Source organism: Sparassis crispa (assembly GCF_003851025.1).
Source record: "Sparassis crispa DNA, contig_000007F, whole genome shotgun sequence".
NCBI classification, from domain to species: Eukaryota; Fungi; Basidiomycota; class Agaricomycetes; order Polyporales; family Sparassidaceae; genus Sparassis; species Sparassis crispa.
The window spans coordinates 317,221-335,430 of record NW_020939754.1 but is presented as its reverse complement, the minus strand read 5'-3'; the positions used below and the strand labels follow the sequence as shown (position 1 = coordinate 335,430).

Sequence of the window (18,210 nt, the reverse complement as noted above, 5' to 3'; positions counted from 1 at the left end):
ACGTCACATTCGACACAGCCGCTTGTTATTGGTCCAACTTGTGGTGGTTACATGTAAGATACTACAAAGTAACATGACTTAGAATTCAGTCTCACCATGCCTTTGATTAGCGTGTCCTGAGCGTACGCCGTACTGTACCATAACTGCGTATATGAGATCTTCATGCAGCCATCCTATCCTCAGCGACATCTACAGGAGTAATATCCAGACAAGTACATCTACAGGATAATCAGGACGTGCTTGACCAGTTGAATGACGTCGATCTCAGCGGCGGTGTTCAAGCGGACATGCCAGAAGTTGGCCAAAAATGTGTCAGTGCTAGGTTCTTAATTTGCCGGAATATTAACATACAACAAACGCCTTACGGCTGAATATGAATGTCCATAAACGTCTGAGAGAGGTCTTCACTGGAGTTGATAAGGGCGAACTGCCAAGGTCGTACTTTGCAATGACCGGTCGATGTGCGCGTTTGTGGACAATTGAAAATGGTGGCATATTCATTGAACTTGAGTCTAAGTACAATAATATACATAGGTTCGTAGGAGTCATATTCAGCAGCTAGATCTGAAGGGCGCAATGAATCAAGCTATGACAAAGGCGTTCAACTTCCACTGAATCTCCAATAAACGCGCCTTCCTCTTCTCGAGAAGGTCCCTCTGAGCGGTGACGGCAGGATCCTCAGCCAAAAGCTCCTGGAAGCGTTCCGCAGTCCCAGCAGCACCCACGCCCAATTCCGCTAGGAGACAATCCTGCATGCCATTCGAGAGTTGCTGGTTCAAGTCCTTCTGGATTGACATCGGGACGTTGTCAATGATTCGCTGCATCCAAGACCACCCCAGTCAATAGCCGAAAAGTTAAAGGACGAATAACTGACCTTGTACGCAACCTGGAAGTAGGCACGCACGTCCGCCATCACTGTCAGCTCATCTTCAAACCCATCTGGTGGATGCAGGCGCACAAGGTCCTCGGCGGCGAGATTTTTATATCCTATTAGAGCCAATGCTTTCAGCGCTCGTTCTGTTGGTGACTCATGGTATGAGTCAGATTCAGCAAAAACTGAGGCAGCAAGTTCTTCCTCCCTCTCTAAGTCCCATAGTGCTCCTTTCTTGTAGTCATTTTCGTTGCGTCTGATGAACCAGTAACGTGCAAGGCAGTGAGCTCTCATGGACTCAAGATAGTAGCCGTTTTGAGTGAAATACGGGGACTTTTCGCGCTCCAGGACCTCGCACAGGGACTGGGCCGCACGCTTTGTGCATGACTGGAGCTCACGCCGTATGAGAGGGCTAAGTGAATGTAGACGCTCTATGAATTCTCATGGCCAGATGCGCTGACAACGATACGTACCCAACGTGCAGTTCCAGAGCCTTGAACCGTCCGAAGTGATCCCTAATCTTGTCATTGACTAATTCTGTTAGGATGACGGTAGCGGCGTCGAAGGCTTTGTCGCATGGTGCAGCCCAGCGGTCCACAAATTTCTTATACAGCCGCTTCTTCGCCTCGTAGGGAACGTTATGAGGCAGTTCCCACCCGATGGAGCTGATCCGAATATAAGCGGCAGTTCAAACAATTCGATTTCAAACTTACTCTTTGATGACCCTTCTAACGTCGTAGATACCGATAGGCTCCACAGGTGCAGGTGGCAACTGCTCGGCGAGCTCAGTATCTTCTCTGTCCTCGTACTCCTCGGAGAACCATGGTTGTTTGGGCCCCACGAATTGAGTAGGGTCGAGGAAAGGCCTGAAATCAGGTGCCGTTCTCCGTATAGATATCTTGAATGTCTGGTATATAGCCCGATTGCGGTGAACGAAAGTGTTGTCTTCTGTGTGACCATTGACGGCTTCCTTCAGATCGTTGCAGAAGCGCGTGACTCGACCGAGGATCTCTGCAGTTGCGCCCCCAGTTATTGGCTTGGGCATGGAATTCAACTGGGTGACACAATCACCGAGTTGGGTATTGACCTTCTCTTTCAAGCCCGGTAGCCTGTGCGGTGTTCCAAAGACTCAGTCGACGAATGGACAACGATGCAGCAAACCGACTCACGATTCGCGGATGACGCGCATTAGAACCTTACTGATGTCGGCTATGAAGCAAGCTATCCCAAGGCGGTTGAGATGAAGAAGATCCTTCCAAGGCTCGTTATCCTTGAAGAACTGCATAGCCAACTTTTCAACCTCCGCTCGACTGAGGCCTTTCTTTCTCTCCTTGTCGGAAGGTAATCGGACGCCATAGTAGCCGAGCCTAAGTGGATGCGCCTCGCCCCGGAGAATGCTCTGCCACGTCTTTCGCAAATCAATGGCACCGTCGGGAAGGAAATCGGGTTTGGTGATTATGCCTAGCATACAGGCGCGGGATGATGCTGAGGATTAATATGATACGGATCACATCCGCCACTCACCTATGGTGCGTTCTCCGTTTGGATCTACCTCTCTCGCGAGACGGGCTGCTTCTTGTAGTGCCATGTCATCTGGGTATCCTTATTAGCAATTACCAACAACCACGTATGGAGGCGCTTACCGCTGGCAGGGATGGTGACAAGAATGATGGTTGCCTCGTCTTTGATGTAAAATTCGACCAGACTTCGCACTAGATCGATGATGTTCTGCTCTTCATTGCTGATGAGGCCTTAGCAGAGTAAAATGACGCGTCGTGAATGACCTGAGAGAAGCAAACCGAAGAATCATACCTGGTAGATCTATGAACGATAAATCCGTTCCATCGGGGTCGTTGATATCCACTACTACGACATTCCTGGTAAATTTAGGGACATCCGCGTCGACTCCGACAAGACTGCGAAGTTCATCGGCAGTCTTGTCTATGAAGTCACCTTGTCTAATAGGGCACAGAGCGGCTGCTTGCGCACGGCGAATCCATAATTCGACTTCCGCTTTGGATGTCAAAATAGGACTGAATGGAGTCTCAGGACTATTCAGAAGGCGCAATGAGATGCGGCAGCTCCACCGCTCTGCTGTCAGTATGGTACACTCCATCGGGCATCTTGTGTACGTATCAGCTGGTGAACACGGGCATAGAAGAAGGAAATACTGCACTGACCGGGTGCACGTATCACTGTCACGAGGGACGCCGACCTACATTATACACAGTTCAATATATCACATACAACGGAGAAGAAACTAGGACAATTACCCCAGTAACTGCTTCAACGACGGAACTCTTCCCAGCTAGCACAGACGGATAGGACCATGAACCTCGTTGGAACGATGGAACGATGGTCACGCACGTACCAGACTGCCTTCCGATAACCACGATACGTGGCATGCCAATCTCGCTCTCTGCACTGAGGGACGAGATGATCTCAATACGCTGCGTAAACGACGAGGATATGAGCACACATACCCCATCGCCCTGAGGTCCTTGGCGAAAGACAGGATCTCTCTGCGCTTCTGCGCATATGCGGTTTGGCCTACGGTGTCGGAAGATGTCCCCATTGTCAAAGAAGTCGATTGTGTGCAATGCAGTGGAGAGCTGGAATAAGGAACTTATATTCGATAAGGGCGCCAATACCACCTTCCCCCTGGAAACGTTGTTGGGTATCAATCGGGGTACAACATCCAATATCGCAATGGTTGGTCGCGAAAGGTTCGCAACACCTGTGAGCGATGGACGTGGAAACAGCAGAACTCTCGGCCAGAGTAGGATCAGCACTCATATTCCCCACACCAGAACGTCAACGAAGGAGGTCTGACGCAAAAGTAGAGGAAGCTACTGGCAAAAAGATACACTAGAGCTCGTGCAAAGCCCGTGTCCGTGTGCTGCCTCACTCATGCCAGAAGAAAAGAAGAATGACTAAATTCGAGGAGCGCCAAGACGACATGCGGATGATACACAAGACGACACCTGTCACCGTTAAGCGTCAACAAGCATCCACACTTCCAATTAAGTGGTAGATACCTGCACGATTCACAGAAGACTGATACCAACGAGTTACAACACCCACGCGTTCAGTTCCTTGTCACTTACCGGGAATAATGAGCTACTATACCAGGATGAAGCCAATTACAATGGGCAGCCCCAATGGCATATCAAGCAAAAATCCAGACAACGCGTAAATTTGACAAAGTTACCTAACCTTCAAGTCACTTAAAACAGTACGAACAAGGCTGCGCTGTGCCAGAGAAAATGAGAGAATGATGCCAGATATGGCATTCGCCGCTTGCTACCCTCACAGAATTACACGTACAGACGCGGCGACACCAAAGTTGTAACCTGTCTATGGCCAGTCGCGAATAGCGTCGCCACCTGCTAGAGGCTCCCGTCGTACAATCTAAGCGTGCCATGCTTTCGCGATCAACTCGGTCAATCCTTTGAATCAAAGGGTCAGTCACGAAGCACAGCACACGAGTGGAGACCACAGCTGAAACGGGACTAGCATGGTGGTCGACATGTAAACTCACCAATATCATTAGTATTGAATTGGTAGACGCCAACAAGGACAGTGACAGTCGCCGCACGAAGAGTCCACGTGAGCACACGGCCAAGAACGGGGAACTTGCGCGGATGAAGGTAGTCAACCAAGATGGAGTCGAACTACACCACCGGTGAGTTAGACATTGTCCCACAGACGAATGCGAGTTGACTGCAGAGAACCGAACGTACCCCGATGTGACTGTGCATGACCAGACTCACGCCCAAGATTCCATCCAGCAACGGGTAGCTGCTACCGCTAGTCGCGAACGCAGCGACGGTGAGAGGAACGAGGCCGGCAGACAGCAGGCGTTCAAATGCCCAGTGGTAAGACCCATGCGTCTTCGAAGGCGGTGGGAAAGTAGTAGGGTCGTTAACGGTACCCTTGTAAATTGCTGCAGGACCATCGCGCATAAGCATGAGACCAAAGCAGGCTGAGCGAGCATCTCTTTACGCACGACCGCCAGGAACGTATGCAGTATCTGCTACACCTCTCGCTAGAATCCCATTGCATTACATCAGTACAGCGGAAGGCGAAGGCAACGCGTACGCAACAACAGTCAGGGGCTCGTGAGTCCATCGTAGAAGGACTTGGACATACCTGCAACAAAAGGTCGAAGCGACTTGCGAGTAAATGTAGATGAAATGCGTTTGTTGACGACAGAACGGGCGAAGAGTGAAGACGCCATGGCTGAGCTCCCTGTTCGCACCAGCGAAGTCGAGTCGGCCTACCCTGCAAGCCCGAAAAGTCCGCACACTTACCGCAGAAAGCCGATTACACCTTCGTCCACACATGGAAGGTACAGTAGACACTTTCCCACGGCGCACTGGTCACAGCTTAGAATGGGTAACAAAGACGGCACTCCAAAATCTACAGTTGAGATTTACGGATCCAATACAGGGTAAATTGGTCAGCACTAGCTCTTAACTGCCATAAACAGTACCCATCCAAAAAGTTAAACCAAAAAGCCAGAATCATTCCGACACGGGGAATCGAACCCCGGGCTATCGCGTGAGAGGCGATAATGTTAGCCACTACACCACATCGGATGGTCAGTGAGTGAGACTAAGTTAATTATGAGATGCAATTAGTTATTAGGTCTTCACTGCCTCCAGATCCATCTGCCTTCAATTCCTCACTCAACTCACACAAGCACTGGAGCTCGGAGGCTTGCATGTCTGCGTCATCACTCATTCTCGGCCAGGTCATAAACCATCGGACCGAGTTACGCTTTCTGGAACCCGTCGAGTAAAAGAAGCGACTACAGCGTTTTCGCAATTCCTTGCATTGTCCGCGCGTACCTTCTACACTAACCAGTATGATAAAGTTGGGCATAATAGGTGCAGGACCTTCCTCTTTCTACGTCGCATCACGCCTGCTGTCCGCACTCCCGCCTACCAAGGGAAAACCGTTCCTAAACATTCACATCTATGACCGTCTGTGGGCTCCCCATGGGCTCGTGCGATACGGGGTCGCGCCAGATCACCCTGAAGTTAAGGTACGTGCATATTTGGCCAAGTGACAGCAGTTCTACCTACAGTACTTCATTTTAACTTGTAGAATTGTACTCACAAATTCGATCTTGCTGCCACTGACCCCCGCCTGCGCTTCTTTGGAAACGTGAACATTGGCTCGTCGTCGCCTCTCCCTCACGCGCTTTCATTGCCACTCAGTGCTCTTCTTCCACACTACACCCATCTGCTGTTTGCTACTGGATGCACTGTGCCTATTCTCCACCCGGCACTTCCTCCGTCGCAATATTGCGTCCCCGCTCTATCGCTTGTACACTGGTACACACAACATCCATCGCGCCCATCGCCACCTCCACTAGAACAGATATCTCACGTCGCACTAATCGGCCAGGGCAACGTCTCACTCGACGTCGCACGAATGCTGCTCACGCCGCCGGCAGAACTCAGAAAATACGATGTACCACAGTCTGTACTTTCTGTGCTTGAACGTTCGGCAGTTCAGCACGTATCTATCGTAGGAAGGAGGGGTCCCCTACAAGCAGCATTTACAACGAAGGAGCTGCGCGAGATGATGAATCTACCTGACGCGTCGATGGCCCCACTAGACCCATCAGTACTGAAGATCCCAGAAGGGGAAGAGCTCACGCGGCAGCAGTCGCGCACCCTACAGTTGCTCCAAAAAGGCTCAAAGAACAAACCAGGGAGCACGCGCAAGACGTGGTCTCTGGATTTCTTCCGGTCGCCTACCGGGTTAGTCGCGTCCTCGACACCGCCATCCCCATTGCACCGCGAAGACGCAGAGTTAACGCTGGCGCACACGATGCTTGACCCTTCCGTGCGCGCGGTTCCAACGGGAGAAACGTCCACACTCTCAACCTCCCTCGTCGTCACCTCGCTCGGACATCGCTCGGAGCCCGACGCTGCATGGTACGACCCGGCGCTCGGCCATCTGCGCGCCGTCGGCGGACGCGTGGTGGGCGATGATGGGCGCACTGTCCGGAGGGTGTATGCCAGCGGGTGGGCAGCGACAGGCGCGCACGGGGTGCTCGCGGGTACCATGATGGACGCGTATTCGGTCGCTCAGACCATCCTGGTAGACTCGTTATCCAAACGTGATCTGCCTATTGGGAATGTCGGTGCCGGAGCGGCGACCTTAGATGCAGATCCAGGTGAGGGTCAGCCTGTGACTGAGGTATTACCTGAGACGGTGGCGAGCGACGGCCCCCCTCCTGAGGTCGAGGCAGCACAGCGGACCGGAGTGGTCACTGGCTATGAGGACTGGCTGGCAGTGAGTAAGGAGGAGGTGAGGCGAGGTGAAACGTCGGGAAAGGAGCGCGAGCGGATGAGCTGGGAGGAGGCACATGAGTTCCTTTCGGGAAGGCCGGCCTAAGACTGCACAGTATCACTCCCTTAGCCTCGAGTACACTGCACCCGTCAGGGTGGACAGCCCCATCTGATCTCGACTCGACTCGACTCGCGTCTACGGTTTAGGCCTTCATACCCGTTCTTCGTCTTTGATGCCCACGACCTCGCGTTTTTCTCATGGATGATCGTGTTGCACCAGTTCTGAGCTTGACCGATGGTTGAATATTCACATCAATGTAGATTGTGATCCACAGGCCGGACCTATGATGTCATCATGGCATGCTCAGTTCCAGTTACGAACATTGTGTGAGTCGTCCTCTCCAGACTCATGCAGGAAATTGCTCGTCGAATAGATCATGGTGGCATCAATCAATATCTCTGTTGACTAGCATATTCACTTCGCCGTGGATCGGCAACATTTCTACCACCGCACCGCGCAGGTGTAGGCGACTGAGCGAACGCGACATACGTTCAGAGAGTTCCCGCTCCCACCAATCGATGTCTTCGCGGGTGACGGCAGACCACCAATATCGGAGAGTCACCATCTCCAGTTGGATGAAATGGTCTTGTGCAAGGATCTCGTCGACGCGTTTCCAGTCGATGTCTGTGACTTTCACGGTGAGCTCCAGACGGCGGAGCCTGCTTTTCGGAGATATCTGAGAAAGGATGGCGGGCAAGGTCTGCTCAAGGTTTCCCTCAGAGAGTGAATAACTCTGAGAGCAGAGACACAGAGTATGCAATTCGGTGCTGTGAGCGAGGCACAGCTGTTGAGCTACAGGAATATGAATTGCTCAGTTAGCTCGGGTTGGGGTTCGACGAGCACTCTATAGAACTCACGGTCAAACGCATTGTGGCATCGCATGTCCAACTCTAGATGGTCCAGAGAGGCTCCAAAGGCTGCAATGAATCTTGCAACTACTGTGATTGCTGCAACATCGGCAGTTACGGGCAAGCGCAAGTTCCTCAAGGACCGGATGCACGATGTGTGGACCAGCCAGTCGATTAATGCAGAGTATTCGGCGATGCGGGCGATGCGAAGTTTCAGAAGTGTCGTGATACCACGGACAGGGGGCAACCAGCCGGGAAATTATCGACCTCAACCCGAAAAAGTGAAGAGGAGGACCCCGTGCACTGGATCTCCTACCCCCCGAGCCCGATATGGAAATAGATGAGATAACGCGATAGATCTACTACTAAGTACCATACCTTGCCGCCTTCCTGCGAGGCTGTTTAACTACTGTCGACGGTGCTCTATTCCTCTTCTGCGCGAGCCCTTCGCGCGTCTCTTCTATCACATCAGTATTCGGAATTTCATTTTCCAACCTCCACTCTTCAGTAACCTGCTCGTCAATCTCCATGAATGCTTCTTCGGCTCGTGAGATATGCATGTCCACGAGAAGTTGCGGGGCGATTGGTGGTAGCGTTCCGTCCTCTTTCGAGTGCTCCATAGTGATGTGGAACAGTGTGTTGTACTTCCATATGGTCCGAGGTTGACCCGATGCTGTGGGAGGACAGAGAGAGCAATGGATAGGGACATTGGTCTTCATACTTCCCAGATGATGAATTGTAATGTGCCCATGCTTGTTCACCGGTTCTGAGCGCGAGTAGTACGGGTGGATATCCAGGATTCAGGACGGAAATGCCTGACATTTGCATTGGAAGATATGAAGGAAAGAGATGCACGGGTCATGTTCTTTATCTTATCTCATCGGGTCCAAAGCCTGAACGCCACTGCCCTCGACAACGGCTGTGAACTCGAACAGCGGAGGAATATCTCAAAGTTTTGCCGGAGGTACTGTATACACATGTGAAGAACATATCCCGAGATTCCGAGCGCACAAAGTGGCCCAGGTTATGTGTAGTCAGAAAGTTGAGCGAAAGTGCTTGAAAAAGATAGAAATGGACCCCGTACACCAGTGGAGGGACAACAACCACAGGGGTTGGAGTCACGGAAAGTCCCGGTGGGTGCCCCCTGACCACGGACATCGAGATGTGAGAGTAACGCCGCGAAGCTGTGGAAGCGCACAGAGGAAGCGCTGGAAGTCGCGGAACGTGCGAAGGAACGAGCAGCTCAGAACGACCTTGGCGACGTTGCGGAAGAGCGGGAGAAGCAGGAAGAAACCCTGGTGAAGATGCACTCTCCTCCAGTCAACGTGTCGAATGCACATGACTTCAACCTGGGTGAGTTTGGGTCCGAGAAGGGCTGGTACGAGGTGTACCCAGCGCGGCGGTCAATCTGAAAGAGGCTCGCGGACCGCAGACGGTGACCTGTGAGCTTCGACTAGCTCCAGGGAGCGGATCCAATGCAGAGGCGGAATAAAGTAAGGTGACCGCGCGGCCTTCGCGATGGCGTTTAGGGTCGATAGACGTGAGATGCGCATGCTGCTGAAGAGGTGATAGCGGCTCGCATGCCACCAGGTACGGCATACGACAGCACAACTACAAAGCGACTTCCAGTCGTGCCAGAGGAAGTCGATGATGCGGTCGCTAAGCTCAGGCGGAAGGTGAGGTATCATGCCTGGCACAGACCACTTCGACTTGCTATTTCAATTTGCAACTACTATGTAGCGCAATCTGACACAATTCTGAAGGTGCGAGGCAGCTTAGTCAAGTGACGCTGAAGCGGCATCGAGCATAGGGCTTACTACTGCAGGCCCCCAGGTAACAAGAAGATATGATAAAACGCCAGGCGATATCCTGCGATCAGCGGACAGTAAGTGCACCTGAAGAGATCATGGACGATCGTTACTTCAAAAATCCTTCTCATTGCCTTGGTGGCCAGTCAAGACGCCCAACAGGCGCCAGGATGACATACGCACGATGGCCGGGATTCGAGAGACGCCTTGTCCCAGCAAGAGCAATATCGACGAGTATAGGGAGCCACGGAATTCTTCAGGTCGGAAGCGAACACTACAGGGGCCGAATGAAAGATGTAGATGAAGGCGAGAGGCATCGCAATCTGCACACTCATAGAAGCACCATTGACCAGCACTGGCCACCCGACCACGACCAATTCGCATAAGCACAGAAAGATGATATTAGACGAAACACTTGAATGTAGTGTTACAAAACAAAGAATTCACTTTTTGAAGAAGGCGACATGTATTGCAGAAGACCAACAGTGTAAACTGAGGCCTGGTCAGAACACAGCACCAAATAAGAGGTCATACGTGGCTCACCGAGGTACCAGATGCGACGTGAAGACGAGGAGGCGCCGACATTGCTCATCAGGGTAAACGAGAATGCGCGTCCACAATTTGATCAAGTCGCCACATCCCTGCATGTTTCGACTCCAACGCCTGCTTCCCGATATGACGTATCATCTGTTCTAGTTCGGTCAACACACCAGAAGTGAGCTGAATGTAGCCAGCAACGTGGAGAGATTGGATCGCTTCCATAGTCCAGCATACGCAGTTGAAAATACCTGGAGCACTTTCTGGAACTGGTATTGCTTCTACTGTCTGTATTGCGTGGGACATATTGCGCGTGTGTCCCAGACGGATGTAACGTAAGCCATTTGAAGACCGAAGCGCATCGTAAGTCCATGAAAGTTCGCGGTACCAGCTGGTTACGTCGTGTTGTTTCACGTGAATGCGAACGCTATTGATCCCGTCGGGATGAGTGGCAATGAGGAGGCCCCAATGTAGGGGGGCAGGGCGGTTGGGGCGGGTCGGTGGGAGTTCGTATAGAATCGCATAGATGCCTCCAGGCTCGAAGGGCATATTTACGTGGTACTCAAGTTACGATGGAGAAATTGGGCACAATTCAAACAGTCCATATTTATGCCCCATCGGCAAACTGACTGTGACGCAACGTTCAGTTTCTTTGCCGAGCATGTTATAACCGACCATTATTCCAGTCCTGCTTCACCCATGTCTCCTAAACATACGGTGAACATATTACTGTGTTATCTGATACAAGTATTCAGTAGCACGCAGAAGGTATCAGTCATCACACAACGCAGACATACCGCAGGTGTGCCCTTGGACATGGAATCGCTATGTTTTGGTCCAGCGGCCCACTGTAACCTAGTAGTTGTGTCCTGAAAGAGGAAACGGAAAGTATTCAATTCAGCTATTCTCCCTCATGGTTACTTCGTATTCATACCGAGGATACTAGTAGGCACAAATACTCGAAGTTAGGCTTAGTACATCTCGAATTCCTCGCCGCGAATTTGGTGTGAGCGACATAGTCACGTGCAAGTATGTGTAGGTGTAGACTCTGAGCTCAGGATCAAAACATCAAGACGTTTAAGACCGCCGTAAAGAGTACAGGTAGATCTGGTGTTGTGTGTGCGGAAGTCATGTTTTGAGAAGGAGCTGCGTGCTGTTGTTTTACGTTCAATTTGTTCAGAAGATTTTCGATCCGGCGAACGCCGGCGCAGAGTGCGGGCACTTATCTTACAGCATCTCAGCCTAACCAACTCATCTACTACATCAGGAAAAGTCAAATCTGCTTAGCCTCCTTATCTGCCTTAATAAGGAGAAATAAGACAATCCTTCTTCTTATTCCTTCTTATTCTTCCTTATTTTCCTTATAAAGAGGAAAAAGAACAAATAAGGAGAAATAAGCAATAATAAGGTGGGAGATCGCCTTATTTTTCCTTAAATAAGGCAATAAGGAGGTTAAGCAGATTTGACTTTTCCTGATGTACTTGCGTGATACCCCAATTGCAATACTTTTACGCCTTGCTTCGCTCAAGTAGCACTCATAAATCCCACGTCGGAGAAGGTACAGTGGTGCGCTTCCATTTTTCAAACAACTTCACTCAACCTTGGATATCCAGGTAGGGCTTCGTGCCAGTACAGCATCCATGTTTGTTCCATGCGTGTCAAATGACGCTGATTGCATCTTTTAACATCTCTCCTTCACAAACAGTGCGTATGCCGCCTACATCTGTCAAGAAACCTCGCTCAGGACGTAGGCTTGGTGCTAATGGAGCCGAGGGAGTCGCACGAGAGTCCGCGCAAGTTCGTCACAATCTAGCTGAGCCTGCAAGATCTATAGTAAGTGTCGCGACTCTCGCTGAACCTGAAGCAGTAGACGATGGACTGGAGGACTGGGAAGATGACGTCTCGCCGTTACAAGGTCGAGGGAACCGCACGCCGTGGACGCCATCCAGGCCACCCAAGCTTCCATCTTTGTCCACCGTGGCACGGAAGCCGCTGGCACGCTCTGCTGTCCCTTTGCCTGAACGTCGCTCTACATTTGGCCCTCGAGGTTACCAGCTGAAGGTGTTCGGGAAAGACGACCTCCCTGGGGCCTCGCAGGAAACTGGACGACTTGACGTTATCAAGACACGTGGTGCCACTTCTTCCGCTGCAAATGCACTTCCGCTTGCAGGATCGGTTGGGGCTAGGACTTCTGAGACACCTGCGCCAATCCCATCTTCAGTTTATGTCCTCATTTCGAAGCAGGACCATAAGCGCAAACGTGTTTCTGCCTTGCAGATTCCCTCGGTCGCAGGCCATACTTCGGAGAATTTGATTTCGTCTTCAGTCACTGCACATACAGCTGCCGAGTCTCACATCCAGCCAGATTCCAGCGCGGATGCTGGTGTACATACGCGCTCGAATGGTCTCATGGAGGCGATCAATTCACGCGCTGTTGCGGACACTGGGAAACAACAGACCTCGGTCGCCGCAATCACAGCGTCGGAAATTCCGAGCGCACAGCAAGATAGAACCCTTGTCGCACCCATCGCTGTAAAGAAGCGTCGAGGTCGTCCGCGTAAGACAGATACACTTATTCCTTCTCCGTCCGTCGTCAAGAGGCCGCGTGGGCGTCCGCGAGAGAGTGCCCCTGCTGCTCTTCCAGCTCCTGCGCTCGCCTCACAAGACCAGAGGTCTCTGCTGTCCCCGCCGACCAGCATCAGCATCGCTGCCATTACCGGTACTGCTGCCGTCACTTCACCTCAAAAACGCTTGTGCAGCCACATTTCGTGCCAAAATGCTCTTCTCCCATTTGCCGAGTATCGTTTTCTACTGTGCGAGAAATGTCGCGAGCGCGGGAGACGAAATTATCATAAGGGGAAGAAGATATTTCCGGAGCGTCTTGGACATATACGGGCTGCAGGTGAAGTGCAAGGTCTGAGCTCGGAGGAGAGAACGGGCAAGAGGAGGAAGACCATCACTTCTGTTCTGAGTGATGGCAATCCTGCTAATGCGGCCTCGAGCGAGAATAATCTAGGGCGTCAGGACAAAAGGGTGCTTCTCTCACACAGTGACACATTGCCCAATCGGCTGGAACAGGAGGAGGAGGGCTATGAGAAAGCAAAGCATGAAGAGGAGGAAGAGGCGGTGGGGAACGTTGAACAACCCAGCAACTCTGCAGCCCCTGGGTCGTCAAAACCTGCTGGTCCAGCTAAATGGTGGCTGGATACCGTGAACCTTACTTGGCGGCGCGTATCAGAACCTACGTCCATTCCGCCCACCCCGCCCATGAGATCTCTAGCAAACCATATCACTGCCAGCACTGAGGCACATCCTTGCGAGTTCGAGTCGCTTGCCGAACTCTGCCTTGCGTTGACTGCTGCATATTCGAGCGCGACGACCCTGATGACCCGCCGTGTGTCCAAGTCCGGAATACTGAATTTTGCTGATGGCAGTCAGGGAGATAGTAATGGATTGTTGCAGTTTTACGGAACCACAACTGTCATCAAGGATGCTCAGGTGATCGCCGATGAGCAGTATGTACGGGATCTCACCGAAGAGATCGTGTATGGAAGTGGAATACAACTTGGAGTGCGGTACGTCTCAGTCTTACCGCTGCCGTGGTGTCGATAATGAGCTCATGCTCAGTAGGATGGATGATGAATATGTGACCTTTATGAAGAGGGGAAAGGTTTCTATGGTCATTCTTCTGTGCGAGTGCGCTTCTTCCGGGCCCAATGGACCCGGCAAGGGAAAACTTAACAAATGTGGAGGACACATGGGCGTGAGCATCGAAGAAGAGCACCCAAATACAGAATCAGAGCAAGAAACGGTGCTCAGGATTAAGGTAGAGATGCTACACTGACGCTCGAAAAGAGGCGGAAATTTTCTGCGTTGTGGTGAGTGCGAAACCGCTGGATTATCTGGATCACTGGGGTGAATCTGAAGATGTTTCGCTCGCCGCAGCTTTTTAACTCTCTATAAAAAATTAGGGTCATGCTGTATGTGCCAGTTGTCATTAATTCGAAGTCTGCTAATGATATCGAAGCCAGCTGTACTATTCTCCGTGTATCACGAGCGCTAGCGAAAGTTCCGCGTTAACTTGCATGAGCCGTCAATTGGTCCTGCTCCCGCGAAGACTTTGTCTTGTACTTCAACGCGTAGTGCAGTAGGTCATTGACCTCGTAACAACCGAGCTGAATAGTGCTGAAGGCAGGCAGTTTGACTTCGCATACGCCGTGGGTGATTTTGTTCGGTGACTTCGTAGTAAGTACTTCTCGGTGCCATCCAACTCGTCAACCCGGATGCTGTCCTATCCATGGAAGTAACCGTTTCTGAAATGTCAATACTTGCGGGATGTTTGTGCAGACACCAGGTTTTCAAGCATGATCAGCCCAGCTGCCCAATTGCTCTGAGAGTCTGAGACAACAGATGGCCAAGGCCCAAGACTGCGTCGCACCATCAAGATCATAACGGAATTTGCAATTCTACCTATCACGGCACGTCTGAATGTGGCTGTGCACCGTCTCGATGCAGTCGAGACAGAATAGAACCTGACAGAGCTATATGTCAAATGCTGCAGATTGCAGTAGCCTTGACATAAAACATATCCTCGGAAGATTGCCATCCGATGCAGGCTTCCAGGTCACTCTTAACGTTCTGTAACATGCGGTTTCTGACGTATGTGCTGGTATGTGACGGTTATCTTGCGTTGAACCGGCCGCATTGTACGTGATTATCTTCCCCAAACACAGTTAGGATCATTTCGTTGACAGCTAGATTGGCAGGCAGCAACCGCCTAACAATGCCGCGTGAGCGGTGAGCGCCGCATAGTGCCTCAGGTAATCATATTTGCGAAGCCATCCCCGTGGGTGCGTGCCCTACTCTACCTAGCTCATGCTCAACCGTCCACCATGTCGACCGTGACATCCACAGTGACCGTCGATGTCGACTCCGCAAACACAACCCTTATCAAGTACAATCCAGGTCCAAACGCTGACTGGTATTTTACGCATTCGGGCAACCAGGAGGTGTATGATCAGACTTTAACGACGACGGTGAACCCTGGGGGAAGTGCGACGTTCCAGTTCGTAGGTGAGTGGGCTTATCCGTAATCAGCTTGCTCCTCGCTCATACTTTGTTGTAGGGACTGGAGTGCAAGTTTTTGGCACTCTTGGACCAGCAACGAACGGAAGTTCCCCGCCAGTCTCGATATACAGCATTGACGGAGCGACGCCGATATCATATGTCGCACCGAATGTCACTTCCGAGGCGGATGGTGTCAAGTTCTTCGACAGTGGTACCCTTCCGAATGGCACACATACTCTTGCCTTCAATATTACGCAAGTTTCACCGTATAGTCAATACATGCTGGATTACATCGCATATACAATGCTAGTGCCGGCGTCGTCTTCCTCGTCATCATCTTCCACTCCTTCCTCTTCTTCCTCTTCCACTCCTTCCTCTTCTTCCTCGTCCTTTGCATCATCAGCATATGGCACAGCCAACTCGACAGCCGCCATGACTACAAAGTCTTCGGCATCTGCGACGTCGACGGACCAGCCTACCTCGTCGGGTGGTGCTGCGGGAAACACCTCGCACTCATCATCCACACCTGTCGGCGCTATTGTTGGAGGCGTAGTTGGTGGCATAGCTGGGCTAGCTGTGGTGCTTCTTGCGCTTTTCTTTTGGTGGAGGCGCAGGCGCGCGGGCCGCGGAGCTCAGTTCTATTACTCGACTCCAGTATATCCGTACAATCCAGACGATGGCAGCGAAGGTACGTATCGCTCGGGAACCTCGAAAAGAAAGGCTGATAATTTGGGAAACAAGATGCTGCTCTTCAAAGCCAAGGCGTGCACAATATACCGCCTCATCTGGGTTTAGGGGCTGGAATGGTTCAAAGTGGGCCATCTGCGACTAATGACAGTTCATCACTGGTTGCATGGCAAACCCCCGGGTCGGGTCCTTCCGGCCCTTCAACGCTCGCTCATTCGACTAGCTTATCACTATCCTCTCCAGGCGTGTTGATCACACCCTTCACCGCCGCCGCGCCCTCTGCCCCGTCTGCGTCCACACCTCGTAAAGCGCTTCTGCATCCCACTACACCCGTGGTAGCTGCGGCGGATTCCTCATCCACGCACTTGGAGGCACACCAACTCCCACTACCTCCTGGTTCTTCCAGTGGCAGTTCGGAGTTGAAGAGCGCTAGTGCGGCCGAGACATCGTCTTTACACCCCCTTGTCGAGGCGCTCCCAGCCGAGCCGAACATGGACTCAGGCATTCGTTTCCCGCCGAGAATAGCACCCTCCGAAGTGGGCATTCTCGACGCACCTCCTGTGTATACCGAGGCCTAATTCGCGACTTATATACCCTTGAAACCCTTCTACTGGATCTGCATGGATCGACGTCGTAACTTGGCTGGTATTATTTGACGACAGGTCCATCCTCGTGTATTGGCTGTCAGAATTAATGACGATTGGTTTGTGCGTGTTCGCCTCGTTTAGTGTCTTAATCTCAATTACCGGGCCTCAGAGAGTTACGGGCACAAAGAAAACTGTACGACTTCGGTCTTCGTTGCCGGCCATGAACAGCTTCCTGCACTGTGAACCTGATTGACGTGATCGTTGGTCGAACTAACTAAGTATGATGTACTGTCACCCTAGCTCGTGTGCGCCCATCGAGCGCACGGGGTAGTAGGAATACACATGTATCAGTCCATCACCCATCGCCACGCCAACCTCGACGTGGGCGCTGACTTCCGTGGCCGGCAAGGCTATGCAGCTTAACGCTTCGTCGCAGCAGATCTTATACTCAGCGAGGATACCTTCACCGCGATGGTCGTCAGACCATGCTTGGTATGCATGAACTCTGAATATGCTATCCAATGTTTTTATGGTATTGTGGACAACTGCACTCACCTCGCGTGGATTCACGGGGAGAAATGACTGTTGAAGTTGATCGCTCGGCGGATACGCTCGCCGATTTGGCTCTCGACGTACGGTGCACGAGCTGTATCAGGTCTGTTTTTGGAAGCGAAGAGTATTTGCCGGCGTGATCCTAGGTAACACCGTGACGTGCTTCCGCCGCTCTCACCGGCGCAGCCTGGCGCTCACCGGACTGCCCGCCGTCCCGCCCGTTCTCGCTGTTGTGCGTCGGGTCGGTGTCATCGCGCGCCCACCGTCTCCGACGACGGTCATGTGATGAATTTTGCTGATGAGCTCCGGTTTTTGTCACCAGCTTTCAAGAGTTTAATTTTGTTAGAAATCGCGCCTTAGTTCCCAAATAGGAAGGTAGTGATGGCGGGTCAAGATGCGTCGGGGCGCGTGATTCCGCGTCCTAAAATAGATTTCTGTATATATACAGTTCTAGATGCTCCACTTTATATAAGCAAATTTCCTTCTTTGTCTTTCTTTGTAATCATGCCCTCGGCTTGTCTGCCCTTGGGCACTCCCCAATTTCTGGAGCTCTAGAAATTTGGGCGCTACTTTCCAACACTCCCCCTCAAGCCGATGGGCATTCCGAGCTTCTTTGTGAGCTTCTCGTGCCTTGGCTTAGGGAGTGACTTTGTTAGGATATCCGCTATCATGTCCTCCGTGGGACAGTAATGGATATCAATATATTTATCCCTCAATTTCTCGCGCACATAATGATGCTTTACATCAAAATATTTTGATTTCGCGTGGAATTGGGGATCACGTGCGATTGAGATCGCCGCTGTATTATCCTCGAATAAAATCGTAGGATCTTGTTGCTCGAAACCTATTTCTTTGAATAGTGTTCGGAGCCACACGGCTTCTTT

The 18,210-nt window shown here is 51.6% G+C and overlaps 8 protein-coding genes and 1 non-coding gene across 9 annotated transcripts; 3 read left to right on the top strand and 6 right to left on the bottom strand.

Moving 5' to 3' along the window:
* Positions 1–581: 581 nt before the first annotated feature.
* Positions 582–3,446, bottom strand: SCP_0801100 (Interferon-induced GTP-binding protein; the record flags this gene model as incomplete). The annotated part of the gene is made up of 12 exons (XM_027760704.1): positions 582–818; positions 875–1,283; positions 1,345–1,536; positions 1,585–1,980; positions 2,041–2,332; positions 2,396–2,464; positions 2,515–2,622; positions 2,684–2,994; positions 3,052–3,086; positions 3,145–3,179; positions 3,243–3,295; positions 3,355–3,446. The coding sequence occupies 12 exons, from the start codon at positions 3,444–3,446 to the stop codon at positions 582–584; spliced, it is 2,229 nt and encodes a 742-aa protein (XP_027616505.1).
* Positions 3,447–4,282: 836 nt separating this feature from the next.
* Positions 4,283–5,111, bottom strand: SCP_0801090 (Succinate dehydrogenase [ubiquinone] cytochrome b small subunit, mitochondrial; the record flags this gene model as incomplete). Its single annotated transcript, XM_027760703.1, has 5 exons — positions 4,283–4,320; positions 4,413–4,545; positions 4,615–4,817; positions 4,881–4,919; positions 5,024–5,111. 5 exons carry the CDS (start codon positions 5,109–5,111, stop codon positions 4,283–4,285), a joined length of 501 nt encoding a protein of 166 aa, XP_027616504.1.
* Positions 5,112–5,400: 289 nt separating this feature from the next.
* SCP_t0801080 lies at positions 5,401–5,472 on the bottom strand. Its single transcript has one exon. It is a non-coding gene; the product is annotated as a tRNA-Glu (tRNA).
* A 269-nt stretch (positions 5,473–5,741) lies between these two features.
* SCP_0801070 (Probable NADPH:adrenodoxin oxidoreductase) lies at positions 5,742–7,285 on the top strand (the record flags this gene model as incomplete). The annotated part of the gene is made up of 2 exons (XM_027760702.1): positions 5,742–5,921; positions 5,984–7,285. 2 exons carry the CDS (start codon positions 5,742–5,744, stop codon positions 7,283–7,285), a joined length of 1,482 nt encoding a protein of 493 aa, XP_027616503.1.
* A 340-nt stretch (positions 7,286–7,625) lies between these two features.
* On the bottom strand, positions 7,626–8,708 carry SCP_0801060 (hypothetical protein; the record flags this gene model as incomplete). The annotated part of the gene is made up of 4 exons (XM_027760701.1): positions 7,626–8,032; positions 8,098–8,157; positions 8,207–8,400; positions 8,467–8,708. 4 exons carry the CDS (start codon positions 8,706–8,708, stop codon positions 7,626–7,628), a joined length of 903 nt encoding a protein of 300 aa, XP_027616502.1.
* A 783-nt stretch (positions 8,709–9,491) lies between these two features.
* On the bottom strand, positions 9,492–9,776 carry SCP_0801050 (hypothetical protein; the record flags this gene model as incomplete). Its single annotated transcript, XM_027760700.1, has 1 exon — positions 9,492–9,776. One exon carries the CDS (start codon positions 9,774–9,776, stop codon positions 9,492–9,494), a length of 285 nt encoding a protein of 94 aa, XP_027616501.1.
* A 711-nt stretch (positions 9,777–10,487) lies between these two features.
* Positions 10,488–10,982, bottom strand: SCP_0801040 (hypothetical protein; the record flags this gene model as incomplete). Its single annotated transcript, XM_027760699.1, has 1 exon — positions 10,488–10,982. One exon carries the CDS (start codon positions 10,980–10,982, stop codon positions 10,488–10,490), a length of 495 nt encoding a protein of 164 aa, XP_027616500.1.
* A 1,161-nt stretch (positions 10,983–12,143) lies between these two features.
* Positions 12,144–14,277, top strand: SCP_0801030 (hypothetical protein; the record flags this gene model as incomplete). Its single annotated transcript, XM_027760698.1, has 2 exons — positions 12,144–14,008; positions 14,064–14,277. 2 exons carry the CDS (start codon positions 12,144–12,146, stop codon positions 14,275–14,277), a joined length of 2,079 nt encoding a protein of 692 aa, XP_027616499.1.
* An 801-nt stretch (positions 14,278–15,078) lies between these two features.
* On the top strand, positions 15,079–16,765 carry SCP_0801020 (hypothetical protein; the record flags this gene model as incomplete). Its single annotated transcript, XM_027760697.1, has 6 exons — positions 15,079–15,139; positions 15,200–15,223; positions 15,272–15,283; positions 15,348–15,506; positions 15,559–16,188; positions 16,242–16,765. The coding sequence occupies 6 exons, from the start codon at positions 15,079–15,081 to the stop codon at positions 16,763–16,765; spliced, it is 1,410 nt and encodes a 469-aa protein (XP_027616498.1).
* Between the last annotated feature and the right edge of the window lie 1,445 nt (positions 16,766–18,210).